At 33.7% G+C, this 18,168-nt stretch overlaps 1 protein-coding gene across 1 annotated transcript in view; it reads right to left on the reverse strand.

Moving 5' to 3' along the window:
* Positions 1–18,003, reverse strand: part of LOC143230545 (uncharacterized) — a 53,786-nt gene extending 35,783 nt beyond the window's left edge. The window contains exons 1-6 of the mRNA XM_076464297.1: positions 17,862–18,003; positions 17,281–17,336; positions 16,144–16,261; positions 12,104–12,239; positions 8,548–8,609; positions 6,854–7,580 (exon numbers count right to left, since the gene is read on the reverse strand). Of these exons, the coding sequence (XP_076320412.1) occupies positions 6,854–7,580; positions 8,548–8,609; positions 12,104–12,239; positions 16,144–16,261; positions 17,281–17,336; positions 17,862–17,876 (1,114 nt within the window). The 5' untranslated portion in view covers positions 17,877–18,003. The remainder of the gene's footprint in view (positions 1–6,853; positions 7,581–8,547; positions 8,610–12,103; positions 12,240–16,143; positions 16,262–17,280; positions 17,337–17,861) is intronic.
* Positions 18,004–18,168: the final 165 nt, after the last annotated feature.

Here is an 18,168-nt window from a genome sequence, read left to right on the forward strand (position 1 = left end):
TGTCTCTATAAAATATAAAAGAATACTAACACTAAGAGTTAAGTAAAATAAAACAAAATCAAAAGGAAGGACTGCATTAAAAACAGCAAATCTTAACCCCTGACTGATGTTAGTTTGCTATAACCAAAAACAAGCTGAAACAAAGATTAAAAAAAAAATGCTGCATCAATTGAAAAGAACCCAGGTTGCAGGCTATACTGTGGGATATAGAATGCACCCTAGGTTTTAGAGGTGACTGAGGAAGTAGGACCCACATTGCAGTGGGGATACACCATATATCAGTCTTAACCTCCATTCAACAGTCTCACAAATAAATTTGTGATTCATGAGACTCTATGTATAAGCTTTGAACTGCAGAAGTGCAGAGAGTCGCAATGCAGAGCTTAAGTCCCTGATGATGAATGGGGTCCAGCATCTCTAAAGCCGAGGTCCTGGCAAAGCCATAGACCAGTGATCCATACCCTAATTTCAATCAAATAAGAGCACGATATATCTTTAGCATAAAACATTGATCTGCTCCCCAAGTGATGGAAGAGAGGACATGGAGAATGTTTAGTACTCTTGTACATTTGACCCATAGATGCTTCTTGTGTGGTATGAAGATCAGCTTATAGTCAAAGATAAGCCCCAAGAACTTTGTTTCAGGGACCATGGGTAGCACAACTTCACCGATACAAGTTCAGGATCTGGGTGAATACCCCATTGTGGGCAAAAGTGCATGCAAATTGTTTTAGAGAGAAAGAAATTAAAACAGTTTGCTGTGGTCAATTTCAGTAAACAATTGAAGGCAGTCCGTAGCTGCCACTCAATACACCTCATGTTCAACAACTGACATGAGATGTTAAAGTCGTCGACATAGAGCAGGTTTGCAACAGTAAAAGTGAGTTGTTCAGTAATGGCATTAATCTTTACACTGAAAAGTGTGACATTCAAAACACAGCCTTGAGGGACTCCAAGTTCCTGTAAAAAAGAATGGGAAAGTATCAAATCCACAAGAACTTGGAATCTCCTGTCCATTAAAAAATGTGTAATAAAAATGGGGAAATGGCCATGTAACCCATATAAATGGAGGTCTTGCAAAATGCCATACTTCTATGCTGTATCATAAGCCTTCTCAATGTCAAAGAATATTGATACACGATGCTATCGTTTGAGAACGGCTTCTCTGATTAACATTTCAAGTCAAATCAGGCGGTCCATGGTGGAGTGCTGTCGTCAAAACCTACACTGGGTGGGCGAGAGAAGGTTGTTTGATTTGAGGAACCAAACAAGATGAGCATTAACCATCCTCTCCAAGGTTTTATAAAGACAGCTCGTCAAAGCAACTGGACTGTAGTTTGTAGGAATCTTGGTATTCTTCCCAGGCTTAGAGAAAGGTAGGAGAATAGCCTAGTGCCAGGCCTCAGGAAAAACATTCTCCTGCCAGATCCAGTTAAAAACAATCAAAAAAATAGCAAGAGAAGCAGGAGATAGATGGCACAGCATTTCATAGAGTACATCATCAGGTCCAACCAACGTACTGCCAGTTTGATTTTCAACGGTGTAAAGGGACGATTATAATCACAGAGACAATCAGCTCAAAAGGAAAGAGGCAATCGTTCTGCCCATATTTTGATGGTTAAAGAGATGGGGGATGAAACAGAAGTGCTAGATACATAAGAAAAGCTTTTGCCAAAAGTATTGGCAATGCTCTGAACATCAGCAAAGTCTTGGCCATTATAGAATAAGATCAAGGGGGGGGGGCAGAAATATACTGGCCACTAACCTTTTGAATCTTGTCCCATCTGCCTTTGGAACTGGTGGTAGAAGAGATACTAGAGGAGTATTTAATCGAAGATTCCTTCTGGCTTTGCCGTCTGCCCTGCCTAGCATGTGCACAGGCCTGCTGAAGTGCAATGCTATTTAAAAATCTGGGATGCCTACAAAAGGTATCCTAAGCCTGTTGTTGAGCTTTGCTTGTAATGGGAAGACAGAATTCCACCAAGGAAGAGGATAGTGTGGGAAGCATGTCAAGGCTTTAGGAATACACTGAGCATCTGCCTGGACAATACAGTCATCTATCAATGGCTTATACACGATGGCAGGATCAAGTTCCGAGAGAGCAGTGAAAGAAGGCCAATTGGCCTGGTCCAATTTCCATCAAAGCATGTTGGTCCGATGGCATCAACCAGGGCTAGTGTCTCTCCAAATGATAGGAAAATGATCACTACCACATGGATTACTGTCGAAAGTAAGAACAGTAAGTGAAAAGTGTAGGGGGAACAGATAGAAAGATCTATAGTAGTAAAAGACTTACTAAGTGCATGAAAAGAAGTATAATTGGGTGGGTGAGTGGTTTTGGCATTTTATGGGACAAAGCAACTTCCCTAGTAGTAACAAGAGAGATGGTAACTGCTCAGTGAGGGCATCAAGGCTGGACTGATTATAGATCTCTTCAGAAGGCAGGTAGAGAGAACAAACAGTGATGGTACGACCCAAGTAAACATGGATGGCTACAGCCTAAGGTTGTATCAAGTGACTTTACTGACTTTGGGGAGTTAGCAAGTCCCACTAATCCCCTCTGAATGAAAAATGGAGACAGCTGCTACAAGGATTTCTCAGACAAGAAATGGAGAATCAGAAATTGAGGTGTAGAATCTGGCTGTAATAGACTGTACAACAGAGTCATCCATGCATAGTCGTTTTCCAGTATTCTGTTTTTTCAATTATTTCATTTTTATTTATTTTCTTAGAAAGAAGGGTATCCATAATAAAGAAACTACATTTCAGTGCCCACTGACCCCACCAACCATGGAGCCCTACGAAAGGACAAATTAGTGTCAAACAAGGCCACTGCAGCAACACCAGGGTTTTGTGAGTACTACACCCAAACAACAGCATCAGATACAATGTGTACAACACCTGTCGAGAACATCCAACACTGGTACTTGGTTGACTTTAGCCCAAGTGGATCAGCAGATTGACCCTAAGGGGGCCACCCCAAGTACAAGAATTCAAGGCCAAAGTGGAGTGTTAGCATTGGAGCCCTCAACCACCAGGATCCTCTCCTTCCCCCTTCATGGGTCACCATGCACAACAAACACGTAGGTGGATGTTTAGATCCCAGAAAATATAAGCTAAAAGAACAGAACCTTCTCTGGGAGGTCCCCTCACCACGTACAGGAATCCGCATCGATGGGACCATCAATGGTAAACAGATCATTTGCATTGATAAAAGTGCAGAGTGGACAGCCAACAAGATGAAGCAAGAAAACCAGTCACTCTGCAGGAAACTCCTGAACCACCTTGCAAGAGACTGAACAAAAGCCATAGGTGAAAATGAAGACATGGTGAAACACGTATGCCTGAAGCTGAAATAAAAAGGACTTGCAATATGAAAGAAGTTCCTGAGATTTCATGAAGCAAAAGAGTGAATAAAAAAACAATTTAACAGACCAAAGAAGAGCAATTAAAAAAACTATGCAAGGGATGTTTCAAATAAGAGATTGAACTTTAAGAATTGGAAGAGAAGAGAATAGATACACAGAGAGATTAGGTAAATCTTGATTCATATTACCCACTACCAGAGCTACAGAGAATGGGTCTAGAAACCAAAAAAGTAGTACCTTGGTGATGAAGGGAGTCACAAAGGTTTGGATGAGAAGGCTACTAAGATAAGAAAAAATCTACTGAAAGATGAGAATGTAAAAAAAATGTTCCACCACCATGTTCAAAGAACCTAGGTCATAACAGACTGACAACCAAATGTGATGGTTATAAGCCCAAAAGAGAATGTCTAGAACAGTACATGCAAATGGTTTTAGAGAGAAAGAAATTAAAACAGTTTGCTGTGGTAAATTTCAGTAAACAATGGCATCAATCACCTCCTGTAAAGGAGGAGAATGTCTAGAACAAGGAAACAGAGGTCCTGATGGAGAGAGTGTCATTGGCATAAGAAACAACAATTGAGTTGTCTGAATGGATCATGACAAGATGAACAGACTGATGAGGTAAGAGTATCAACATCTTCGAGATGCATATTTGTAGAGAATTATACTTTGAAAATGAATATATAAAAAATGGTACATGTGTCCAGACTCCCACCCGATCCAGACAAAGAACCATCATTGAACAGATGTAAGTTTAGAAAAGATGGGGGAAGATGGATGCCCATATCACACCAGATTAAATGAGCCACAACATCAGTAAAAGCTGAAGAGAAGGAAGGAGAGACATAACAGAATTCAATGAATCTCCATTGATCATCCAGGGTTCAGTGAAAGGGATGAATATGGGTGCAACGAAAAGGAACAAGGGACTTGAGAAAAGAAAGAGTCCCCCAAATGGGCAGAACATTTTAAAAGGAAAGGAAATGAGACACAAGAGCTTGGTAGCCAGATGTTACACATTCTAAAGTGGTAGAGAAGAAGGTTAATCCCACCTTGCACTCAAAACTGAGAAAGATTCCCACATTAGATAGATACTCAATACTTATTTAAAGGACTTGACCAACAGAACCAAACAGTGCAACTCCAGAAGGAAAAGGAAGGTTGCAATAGTGATTACTCATTGGATACACTGATGTGAATCCATAGAGTAATGACCTGTAAGCCTAAGGAATGTATCCCTCCTTACAAAAACCCTCAAGAATAATTGAAAACATATGGGGCTGTAGTCAACCCAAAGAGAAGAGCTTTAAACTAAAATATTTGTGTTTTACATGATCCAAAGGAAGTAATGGACAGATAAAAGTATCCAAGACAGTCTTTTTCATCTAAATCCTGGAAAAATTACACCTCCATCTTGAACAAAGAGTGACCAATAATTGCTTTAAATGTAATAGATCTATGGCAGGTCACCAATCTCTTGTCTTCTTGAAAATTACAGAAACAGCAGAACCTCAGAGTAGTGTTGAGGACCTGTTCCACAGCTTTGATAGTATGTAGAGAGGATATAGAATCCTCCAAGCACCATAAATACTAAGGAGCTGAGACAAGGGGACAAAAAATAGGCAAAGGTGAAAAAGGAGGTTGAGACTGGAAGGTCTGGAAAAGACCCTGTGAAAGCAAATATAGCTTCCAAAAGATGGAAGGGAGTTTACAAATGTGTAATGTAGAAAAGTCAAGCTTCCATTGTACTGGAGCCAAGATCAGTGATGACCAATCCTCAGAGATTGGGGGGATATTGAATGGTAGCAAGAAGACAAAGAGCAAGATATATTCTGCTTGAAAATAAACCTGATGAAATAAATAAATGCAAAAAATCAAATAAGCAGAGTCTTCCTGAAGAGCTATCTCAGGTCAAGATTTCAAAGTATAAGGAACTCTTTCAAAAACCTCTTCAGGTATGGACGTCACTGAGATAAGACTAAAGGAGGTTAACTCCAAAAAGTAAGGCATCTCAACTAAGTAATCTTAGAAACACATCATCCAAGTCAACTGAGATAAAATGAAATAATAAATCAAAGTCACATTGGAGAACAAGTAGGTTTAAGTTTCTCCAGTAAAGCAGTAAAGTTGAAAGAGTTGTGATGTGGGGCTTCTGAAAGTTAGTGAAGTGTGGACATTTTGCAAAGAAGTTGAGCAAGCAAAAGATGAAGACAAGCAAACTTTAGAGAAGAAAGAAATATGAAATAAGAAAGACAAAATGCTAAGCTGGAAGAAGAGACTCAAATAAGCAAGATTTAAGGAAAAAATAAAGTTCTTGACCATAAGCCATGGAAAAAGCATCTTAAGATTATGCTGTATCTGAAGGTCGATAAAAAGGTAAGATAAAAGGAATCAGCATGAACACAAATAACTGAGGAAAGAAGAAGAGAAAATATTTTCAAAAACGTTAGCCCAAAGAAAAGGGAACAAAGGAAGAACATCACATACATGTGTAACCAAATACAGCAAAATATAAAGGTGGGATTGCTTGATCATTGTCAAGAAAAGAGGAATCAGAAGTAAAAAGCAGGTGGTTAACACAGTTGATCAGAATCAAATAAAGATGGGACAGGTTCAGCTCCAGCAAGAAAAGCAGGTAGTTCAAAATTCTGGTTCTGAGATGAATAATGTAGAATAAAACCAACTACCTGATGCACAATGACAGTAATATCACTGAATGTCAGAGTACCTACAGTTACCATTACAACAGTAAATGGCTCTTGCTAAGGTGTCAGAAACGTGGATATGCAAATTTCTAATTTAGATGATCTGCATAACTGTTCACCTGTTGTTTTTATGTTTGATTTTTATATCACATAGTTTATAGGAAATAATATGTTATATTTGAGTTTAAGAAAGAAACAATAAGTCAAACAGTATTTAAATTCAAAGTTAAAAGTGAAAAATGCAATGCAAGAATTCTACTTTCAAGAAAAAACATCTTAGTATTGAAAAAAAAAAAGAAATTTGTTAGGATGTGATGCTCTCATGGGATTTATTGCACATGAGGGATGTTTTGCTCTCCTTCTGATGCAAACAATAGTCTAATTCTAACTACATCATATACTGGCATAGTATGTATTGATACTTGTAAAGGTGAGTATTTTATTCAAGACTTGGCAAACTCACAAAACATTTTTAAAAGTGATGTAATGTACTAGCTGTTAGTTCTGTGGAGAGATGACTAGCATTTCTGAAACAGGATTTGGGAATGAAAACCATAAGCAAGTTCAAACTTTTGATCTGTTGAAGTGACAACAAAGGTGAAACTCAATAATTTAATCTAACAGCTTAATATGCTCAACAAACACCTGAAACTTCTTGTTTCCTAAATATTTTGGAGAAGACAATGTTCCAGACAGGACTAGATACATTTGTAGTTTCCCAGTCTATGGGGAAAATACAGTTCTCTATCTACTCAGATGAAACCCTAAGACTTAACTTACCTACACAATATGCTCCATACCAACCTCCTGTGGGTGGTGCTGGGCTTGAAAAGAGGTGGGGGTGCACTAGAACCCATTCCTGGAAGTCTTGGTTGAACTCCAAAGCATAGTGGTGGTGGTGGTGGAGGAAGAGGAGGGATTCCAGAGGGTTGTGGTGGTGGAGGAGGAGGAGGGATTCCAGAGACTGGTGGTGGAGGAGGAGGAGGGATTCCAGAAACTGGTGGTGGAGGAGGAGGAGGGATTCCAGAAACTGGTGGTGGTGAAGGAGGAGGGATTCCAGAGACTGGTGGTGGTGAAGAAATTTCAGGTGAAGAACTAGTGATTTTACTGGAAGATGAGTAGTAGCAACAATAGTAGGTAAGGAAATTCCAACAGTAATCAGCTCAAAGTCTGTCTGAACTTCAACAGAAATATCTTCCATAAATCTTTCAGTTTGTGTTTCAGTTGTAACTAATTCTGATTTTTCATCATTTGTCTGTATTGATACAGATTCAAGAATACGTGTCTGCCTTTCTGTCCGAGTGGAAAAAGTATTCAGTGATGGCATATCAGTCTGAACTAATGAAGATGTGAAAGTTAATCCTTCTCCATTGAGATCTCTTGCTTGACAGGTCAGCTCTTGAATGCCAACAAGAGTCTGATATTTCTCCACTTCTTGTTGAAGTTTTGCCATTTTGAACTCATAGTCAATAACTATGTTTTCTTGTAATCCACAATTTTCTTCTTTCTGATAACAAATAACCAATTTTATCAAGCATAACAGTAAGAATTTACAAATATAATTTTGACAACCAGAAAGTAAGAGGGTATGTATTATTCATTACTAATAAAAGTGTAATATTACAGCACCATAAAACTGAAAAAAGCTATCATGCACATACTATCATTTGTATTCAGTATGAGGCTTATGTAAATGTACTTATACACAGTTAAGAGGCACATATTTGAAAATTACATGATCAGTTTTAATAAAATTTGGTACATATCTTTAGAATCTACAAGGTCAATTATCATAATATTTAATAGATAGTTAGATGACATGTTTAGAAACTACATAACCAATTTCTGAAATATAATTGGTACATGGTTATATGACATGTTTGAAAACTACAAGATCAATTTTAAAATATTTGGTAGATGGTGAGATGAAATATGTTTAAAAACTATAAGATTAGTTTTAATAATATTTGATTCACAGTTAGGAGCCATATGTTTAGAAATTAAAGAAACAGCTTTAATAATATTTTTTATATGGCTAGAGCCACATTTCTGGAAATAACAAACTAGTTTTTAATAATAATTGGCACAAGGTTAAAAGTCAGATGTTTAGAAACTATAAGGATAGTTTTAATGTGTTATATGGTTAAAACATACACTTAATAACTTTAGGTACATTGATATATATTGGTACTTTAGAAGTAATGGTTGAAGAGCACTAAATATCTGAAGTACATATAAATCGGTAGCATACAACATAAAGAACACTAAGTAGTTCTTATTTCTTAAACAAGACTTTGTGATGCACTCTACAAAGAGTACAAAAGTGCTATACTTCTTGAAATTATTTGCAAGGCACCACCTACCCTAGTAAAGAAATGTAAAAATTGTTTCTTTTTCTAGAATCACTTTAAATTTCCACTTAATACATTATGTTCTTTCATCAGTTAAATGATATAATTTTCTTAAAACCTTACCTGTAACTTTGGCAATTCATCTTTATTTCCTGACTTTAAACCCATGCTTATATGTTGAAAATCTGCAAAAAAATTACTACCATACTTTAATTTACATTTTTCTTTAATGCAAACAATAAAAAATATACATTTATGAGCTGATTCTTACTTGTTTTAGTTGTCACTTTAATAGAAGTTTCACTTTTTTCTTAATAGTACTTATATTTATACGCAATGAAACTAAAAACACACTAAGAATTTTATTTCCACATTCACTATTCATAAAGCAAGCTTTCAATTCCTCAGCTGGAAGAGGAGATTTTAAAGCTTACTCAATAAATACCAAGGTAAAATTATTTTCTTTTATCATTAGTTCATCCATGTTATGAATTACAAACTTAAAGCAGACTAAGAACAATGATAATACTGAATACAGAGGTAGAAACTATACTAAGTCACCAGTTTCTATAATTTATTTACACACATTATAATTTAAACAGAATACACAATGCAATACTGAACACAGAAACAGATATGAGAACAAGTTATTATTATGTGACATTGCTATGTGACAAATTTGTGTTGTTGTATTGTTTAAAACTGCAAAAAAGCACTGTGAAAGTTATTTAGATATACGAGAAATATAGCAGAGAAGCATTAGCATAACTTTGACTTTTTTAAACATACTTTCCTATCTAATCTATTTATTCATCAAGTTGCTTGTGGTTTCATGTATTGACTGTTACAAGATTCCTAATAATATATGAATCACAAAAACAGTGTAAACAAAAATGCCATAAATATAATTAATTCATCTAATTATTAGAGGTCTGAGATTATTTTACACAGAAATAAATGATTTCACTCTATTTTTGATCCGTTATTGCACCTATTCTTGTAACAGGTAAAACGTTACTGAATATGAAGCAATATGTATGATTAACCATTAGCAAACAGTGTATATATATATATTATATATGTAACAAAAAACAAACCAATAATTTGAAAGTTAACCTGTTTCTGATCACTGTGTAAATCAATTTTGCTCCAAACCATGTTTTGTCATATTAAACTGAAAAACTTACCTTCATTTATCTCTTCTATGAAGGCATAATACAAGTATTTAAAAATAAAAAACATATAATACACAATAACTGCAGAGTACAGTATAATGTAAAAATTATTTAGATTTTAATAACAAAGACGTATATTATAAACAATAATTGCAGGGTTTATATAGTGTATAAAAAACATTTAAATATCAATAAAATGCAAGATATACATTATAACTTCAGAGTACAGTACAGAGTGTAAAAGATACTTAAATATCAAAAACACTATATTAATAGAATGACAATGATATTACATAATTAATATGCAGTATAAAATACTATCATCCTTAAAAACATCAAATAAATATTTATAACTTAAGAAAACAAACATTTTATCCAAACCTTTATTGTTCTCTAGCCAGTGAAATTCTAGATCATAAAACTTAGTTTAATTTTCTGGAGTTAAAAATCACAGCATTTAATATGGCCTTCAGAAGCAAAGGGGTGTCTGTACACTACAGTTTGTTGAATATTAAAGGTTCAATCCTGAAACTCCCAAAGGTAGTTTTGGACAATTTTTTAGTACAAGTTTTTGTTTGTTAATTGCTAAATATATATAAGTGAAATACAGTATCCCCAAATCTCCATAGCAGCTAGTACTAAGATCTGCCTGCTAGTTGTGAATTCAATATATATAGATAAAGTCACATTCTCAGTGTCGTTAATTGGCATGTGAGGGGTCTATTAAATCTTTGTGTTTTCTAGTTGTAAAGTTAGCTTTAGTTTTGTGATTCTAGAGCATAATGAACATCACAGCTTTGTAATAAACAAGATCCTGACACAAAAATGTTTCGATTATTTTTAGGATGGAAAATTGGTATAAAGCACAAGTTATTTTCTAGAAACAAAACATCACATCCCTTTAATGTATGTGTGGGGGAAATTTTAAGTCTCACAATGTATCAACATAAACACTGAGATTTAGTCTTTGGGAAAGGGCTGGAGGGTAGTAATGCAGGTAAATGCAAGAGTTGAATATTAATTTAAGTTGAATAGTAATTAAGACAATATTACATTCAATTATAAAATTTGAACCTTCTACTTTATAAAAAAAAGTCCAAAACAGTTTCCAGGTTTCAGGTTTCAATACATTTGACAGAAATTACAGACTGGTAAAGACTTAAAATATTGTATAATCTACTAATTGTATTCTGGTATTACCTGAGTTGATATCTCCCCTTTAACTATGACACCACCACCATTTTTAAATTCCTTTCTGCACATGTTACTGACTTACATTCAAAATTTAATTAAACTACTTTACTATCAATGTATTCTAATGAAATTATTATTAACATATACATTATAATTCAAAGTTTTATATTTTCCTTCTTTTTGTTCCTTTACTTGAAAAAAACACATTTAAAACAATAATGAAATAATTTACCTTAAACATTTATCTTAAGCTTTTGATACTCATTTAGGAGATTCCAGAGATTATGCAAGTTAAAATAGAAAACTGTAATATAACAAATAGCATTTTTATACTGAAAAAAACACCTTTTAGGTGAACTATTCAAAGCCTAAATTAATTAACAAATCTTTATTAGAAATATCACAAAAAATTTAAATATGTTATTTTTCTCAAAGTTCTTGTCCAGTTTTAAACAATGTTATTCACACATTTTATTTTTGGAACATAATTAGAATTATGCAACATACAACATTTAAAATGTATATGATATCAGTAAATTTATTTTTAAAAAAAGCTAGCATGCTTTAAAGAAAGTTGACAATACTGAAAGTTACAAAGTGAATACTTATTATGTTAGAGAATATGTTCAAATTATGATTTAAATATAAAATGTTCCTTAAAAATAGTGTTGCATCAAATGGTCCTACATCTAAAGCAAAAAATAAATCTGCAAAAATATGTTTCTCATAGTAACTCAAACATAAACAAGTACTTTTAAGGTTCTAAGTTCACATTTTTACTCATTTGTAACTTCTTCAAAACAGCTTGCTGAGTCACCAGTTGTCTGAATATGATTACAAGGAGAAAAAAATACTGTTAACCTTATATGCATGAATAGTGTTCAAAGAGTGCATGTTAGGACTTTTACAGAGTATCTTCCAGCTTGGTATCATCTATCTAATGTTAGTTATCAACTATTCCTTTTATCCTAAGTTGCTGATTTACTAGCAAGTAAGAGTAAATTCCATATGAAAACAGTGTAACGTTCTTCACGTAAACATCACCTTGCACTCACTTATCAATGCACAAACATATCATGAATGCAAGTACTTTTGTAATAAATCTGATTTTCTATGCACACCAGACTTGTATATTGTACTAAAAACTTGACACATTACATATAGACATACACAGTAAAAAATAAAATTGGGCAATATGACATTTCTATAGCTTCCTTCTGTTTTATTTTCCTATAAACATAGTTATTCTAGTGTAACTTGATTTTTTTTATATTTAATAACAGAAGTTCTGGTTAAACACATAATCTTACCAATGGATGAAATCTTTGGTCTTTGTTCTGTAGTTTCTGCAGGAAGAGGTGGCCACAAATTGGTTGAGAGCCATCCTGGTGAAGGAGAATTAGCTGTCTGGGCCTCAAGGTGCGTCCAATAATACATTAAATCAGGCTACATCCAGGAAACACCCACCATATTAAAAAAAAGTAGGAATAATTATCAAACATCCTAAACTACTCTACACCAGTAGTTCACATCCACACTCAGCAAGTACACAAAATATCAAACATCCTAAACTACTCTACACCAGTAGTTCACAGCCACACTCAGAAAGTACACAAAATATCAAACATTCTTAACTACTCTACACCAGTAGTTCACATCCACACTCAGCAAGTACACAAAATATCAAACATTCTAAACTACTCTACACTAGTAGTTCATAGCCACACTCAGCAAGTACACAAAATATCAAACATTCTAAACTACTCTACACCAGTAGTTCACATCCACACTCAGCAAGTACACAAAATATCAAACATTCTAAACTACTCTACACCAGTAGTTCATAGCCACACTCAGAAAGTACACAAAATATCAAACATTCTAAACTACTCTACACCAGTAGTTCACATCCACACTCAGCAAGTACACAAAATATCAAACATTCTAAACTACTCTACACTAGTAGTTCATAGCCACACTCAGAAAGTACACAAAATATCAAACATTCTAAACTACTCTACACCAGTAGTTCACATCCACACTCAGCAAGTACACAAAATATCAAACATTCTAAACTACTCTACACCAGTAGTTCATAGCCACACTCAGAAAGTACACAAAATATCAAACATTCTAAACTACTCTACACCAGTAGTTCACATCCACACTCAGCAAGTACACAAAATATCAAACATTCTAAACTACTCTACACCAGTAGTTCATAGCCACACTCAGAAAGTACACAAAATATCAAACATTCTAAACTACTCTACACCAGTAGTTCACATCCACACTCAGCAAGTACACAAAATATCAAACATTCTAAACTACTCTACACTAGTAGTTCATAGCCACACTCAGAAAGTACACAAAATATCAAACATTCTAAACTACTCTACACCAGTAGTTCACATCCATACTCAGCAAGTACACAAAATATCAAACATTCTAAACTACTCTACACCAGTAGTTCACATCCACACTCAGCAAGTACACAAAATATCAAACATTCTAAACTACTCTACACCAGTAGTTCACATCCACACTCAGCAAGTACACAAAATATCAAACATTATAAACTACTCTACACCAGTAGTTTATACTCAATCTCAAAAAGTACACAAAATATCAACATATAAGCTAATATCCATCTGCAAAGATACCTAAGAATGTTTAAAGATAGGTTAGAGTAAAGTTTTCTTAACCTGGAGAAGCTAGACTAACAATAGTTCAATAGTTACATATGCACTTGGGTTAAAACCAAATACAAATGACATTAGTTAATAAAATAACTAGTTAATTAGCATAAAAAAATCAACCCAAATATCTAAAAATGCAATTCTGGAGTTGCACAATGTACACATAAATGCCCACTAGTGTTCAAATGATTTATATTAATATCTATTTTAGGATGTAATTGGAAAAAGAGTTGTTTGTTTTGATATATTACAATATGAAGTTGAATAAGGCTAAGAAGTGTGGACCCCACAACAAGTACTCATTACTTATTTAGCCACATCGTAATCTTGCAAATATGATGAGATTAATTTTTCAAAATGTAACCTATATTTTTACATGGATGAATAAAATGGTTTTTGGGGGTAAGAGCTGTATATTAACATTATCCTTGGGCTTTTACAAAGAAAGAAACATCTTATAATAAGAATTGCATTTAAAACATTTTTAATGTGGTTTATTTTAATCAACAGAAACATATATTAAAACATTGTAATATTTCATCTTTGGTTTATATTAATCTCTTAATAAAACCATTCACCCTGTGGTTTTATTACATACTATTCATGATACAGACAGATCAGTTGTAGTTATATCACAACACATACTCTGATTATGTACAGTAAAGGAATGAAAAACGTTTTTTGTACAACATTGCTGTTAGATATACATGAATGTTTTTAAGTATATCACAAATGTTAAAATTGGTTATTTTTAGAAGCAATAGTTTATTGTACATTTGTTTATGTAACTGAGTACAAATCATTCTTTGTGTAATTCCACAGTTGTGAATTGGTACTTGTTCTATTATTGGATCATTCTACTAGAAACTTCTAAGTTTTTCTTGATGTTTGAACCAAGTATTATTGCATCATATTATTTGTGTAGAATGTTCTTGACCTCTGCAAGTCTATAAATATCCATATAAAATGTAATTCAAGCAAGATAAAGATAGAATATGAGCTAGTTGGATGGATAGCATATAGTACTTTTTTAAGAGAGAAATTATCACAGACAATATTGTAACAACAGAGTAGAAAAAAATTTGTCTCGTCAATTGCATTCTAAAGTAACTGAACAAATTTGTATGTATCAGGTCATCCCACAACTAATATCCAAAAATTTAAAACAGAAAGTGCATCATCATTTCTGTCTTCGTAAAAGGCTTTAATTACTAAAATATGTTGTACGATGTGTATAAAAATGTTCAGACAAATAAAAAATTCTAGCCCAACTCCACTTCTTTAGATCATTAATCAAATAAACCCTTATGAAAATGGATGTGTCTGAGGAGCACATTAGGCATATAATGCTTTATGAGTTTAAAAAAGGCAATAGTGTAGCAGGAACTACATGAAACATTCAAGGTGTTTATGGTGCAAAGTCTCTCAATGAAAGAATATGTCAAAGGTGGTTTCAGAAGTTCAGATCAGGTGATTACAGCTTTAGTGATGCACCACATTCAGATGTCCTGTTGAGTATAATGATGACTTGCTGCTGGCTGAACTTGATAAAAATTGTATTGTAACATTTGAAGAACTAGCACAGAAGCTTAATTCAACCAATTCAACAGTTCACCGTTATCTGCAACAGCTTCAGAAGGTGTCAAAACTTCAAAAATAGGTCCCCTCGACTTGACAGAAGTCAAACTCAGAGCAAGAATAGATATTTGCACTTCTCTGCACTCTCGTGAATGCAACTCACCTTTTTTGGACAGGTTAGTGACTAGAGATGAAAAATGGATATGCTATAAAATTGTTAAGAGCTGCAGACAATGGCTCAGTGCAGGTAAACTGGCTAAAGCACAGCCAAAATGGACCTCCACCCAAGGGTTATTGTTGGTGTGATCCAATTTGAGTTGCTGCTACTCAATGTAATGATTACATCAGACTTCTATTGTCAACAGTCATTTTTAGAGTGCTTGAATGTTGCACTGAAAGAGAAGAGACCTGCTTTGATTAATCATAAGTGTTGTGTTACACCAGGATAATGCACGGCCCCATACAGCAAGGATCACATCTGCAAAGAATGAAGAGCTAGATTACAAAAAACTTCCACATCCTCCTTATTCTCCAGACCTTGCCCATATGATTATCATCTATTCCAAAGTTTGCAGAACTATCTCAATGGAAAAAGAGCTTAGAATACATGAAGATGTTAAAACTACCCTCTCTACATTCTTTTCCTCCAAACTTCAAGTACTTTAAAGAAGTGGCATTTAAAAGCTTGTGAATCGTTGACAGGAAGTTATTAATTATAATGGAAGACACATTACTGATTAACTAACATTAAAAGCATTTGAAATTCTTTCTCTTTTTTCTGAACCTAAAATTGGACATTACTTAAGGAATGACCAGATACATTTGACAAAAAGAGAGTTATTTAAAGCACTGGATACGACTTGGGTAATAAATTGTGTAACAAATACTTGTATCTATATGTTTGACTTGTTTTAATGTATTATTTTAAAACAAGTAGACTATGTTGTTTGTTTATTGCTGAAATTTATCACCAACAAATCACAGGCACCTAATGTAAAGAATTTTGAGCGTGTGTGTGTGTGTGTGTGTACATACCTGACAATTGCCTTAAAGTAAATCTATAATCAACTCACTCTAAAAAGGACTTCTAAAGGAACATTTTCATCTTCAATCTGACACAACACTCCAGCAGCTAACAAATGAGTACAAAACTGTGCTCCAAGGATTTTAAGGTCTTGTTTGTTCAGCTTACTATAAAGGTAATGCCCATCAGGAAAAGCAAAACAAAAGCAGTTGATCAGTATTTGACCTAAACGGAGTAAGTCAAGAGAATGAATAAAATTTAACTAATCACCATTTTATTTCAACACTCGAGTGCCTGTCTATAATCACAGAAATATGTTCTACATCTAAGAGGACTGTCTGAAAATATCATTGTACACTTCTAAAAAAACAATGTATAAAATTATAATACATTTTCAGGAAGATAATTCATAAATCAACCAAAACAAAGATAAATATTCAAGAGATATGATGAACCAAAAACACTTTTATACACATTTCAACTGAATAACATTCACTTTATATTTAAAAGTTCTTGCATGTTAAGAGCACAAAAGAAAAAAATACTTTTGAAATTGATGTAAAATTCTCACTAAATACACACTACAGAGAAGATAGACAATCATCAAAGGTTTCTCACTATATAACAATAAATAAGTTTTAACAAAAAAAACACAGATCTCCTTCCTGGTGGTTTACATGCCTTAATATCTAGAGTAAGGATATAATGCATTTTATGCTTTTTTCAGATGATGTTTAAATACTTTGACACTTACAATAAATATAACTCACTCCCACCTTTCTCCTACATGAGGTTTAAATGTCCTGACCCTTACCTTAAATGTAGAACATATTCCCATGTTTCTCTCAAATGTAGTTTAAATATCTTTATATCTCCCATGTTTCTTCTGCACGAAGTTTAAATTTATTGACACCTATAATAAGTATACAACATACTCCCATTTTTCTCCCTGATGAGGTTCAAATGTATTGATATCTTCAATAATTATATACACAATATACTTCCATGTTTTTTCACAATGAGGTTCAACTGTACTGTAGAATATAACTTATTTATTTCATAAGAATAAAAGCACAGAACTAAGAATAAAGAAGTATTTATAATAATTTATCAAAATTTATTATACAGCCATAGTTCATAAATAATAATGATAATACTAATTCAATAAGAACATGCCAGTTCTTACCTAATGTTACTCTTGAATGTTATTACGTAGTATCTCTTATCAATGTGAGCAGTTAGCTATATAAAGGTAAACATGGCAAATTTAAGGATGAAAGTAGTATTACAAGTTTATATTTTTACATCTGTATTGAAATTTTTATTTTTCATAGAATAAGTTATACTTACTTCTACAATTTAAATCTCTTGCACCAATGTCAGGTATTTGAAAACATTGTACCTTGTAAATGCCAGACAAATTTAGCAGTTCTAACAAGATATGATTTGAACAGTTTGTTTTTGCAAGATAACATCATGTTTTATCAACATTAATTGAATGCATTTAAGTATATAGTTTCAGTGTTTAAAAGGTATGGATGCTAACAAGTTTATAGAAATGTTATAAGGTAAACTCATGAAACTAAACTTTCATTGTACATATGAAAACCAGAACATTTGAGTACTTACTGAAGCTACAAATATAAAATTAATATAGATCTCATATAATTAACTATCATATGGATACTACTGCAGCTTCAATTTTTAATCCTTACAAAATTCTCTCTCCATAATCTTCCAAAAACATAAAACACTATTGTAACTTACCTTCAAATTTCTCATACAGACTGAAGTCTAGCTTTTCTGGAACAAACTTTGGCCTCTTCACTTTAGACTCTAAGGTGGTTTTATCTAGAGTTAATGAGGCTACCTTTCTCAAGACATTTCCATCTAAAGGAGGGACACCACCTTGGGAAGAGAAGCGACGACTGGTTGACAGCCGACTTTCACTATTTGTAAAAAGTGAGACTGGCCTTAAGACCTCCTCAGAGTTTGAGAAATCCTGTTTAGCACCACCTGCTGCAGGTGGGGTGCTGAATTTATGTGGAGGCAGAATAACCTTCTTGTGTTGAGT

Source organism: Tachypleus tridentatus, chromosome 10, assembly GCF_004210375.1.
Source record: "Tachypleus tridentatus isolate NWPU-2018 chromosome 10, ASM421037v1, whole genome shotgun sequence".
In the NCBI taxonomy this organism is placed as follows: Eukaryota; Metazoa; Arthropoda; class Merostomata; order Xiphosura; family Limulidae; genus Tachypleus; species Tachypleus tridentatus.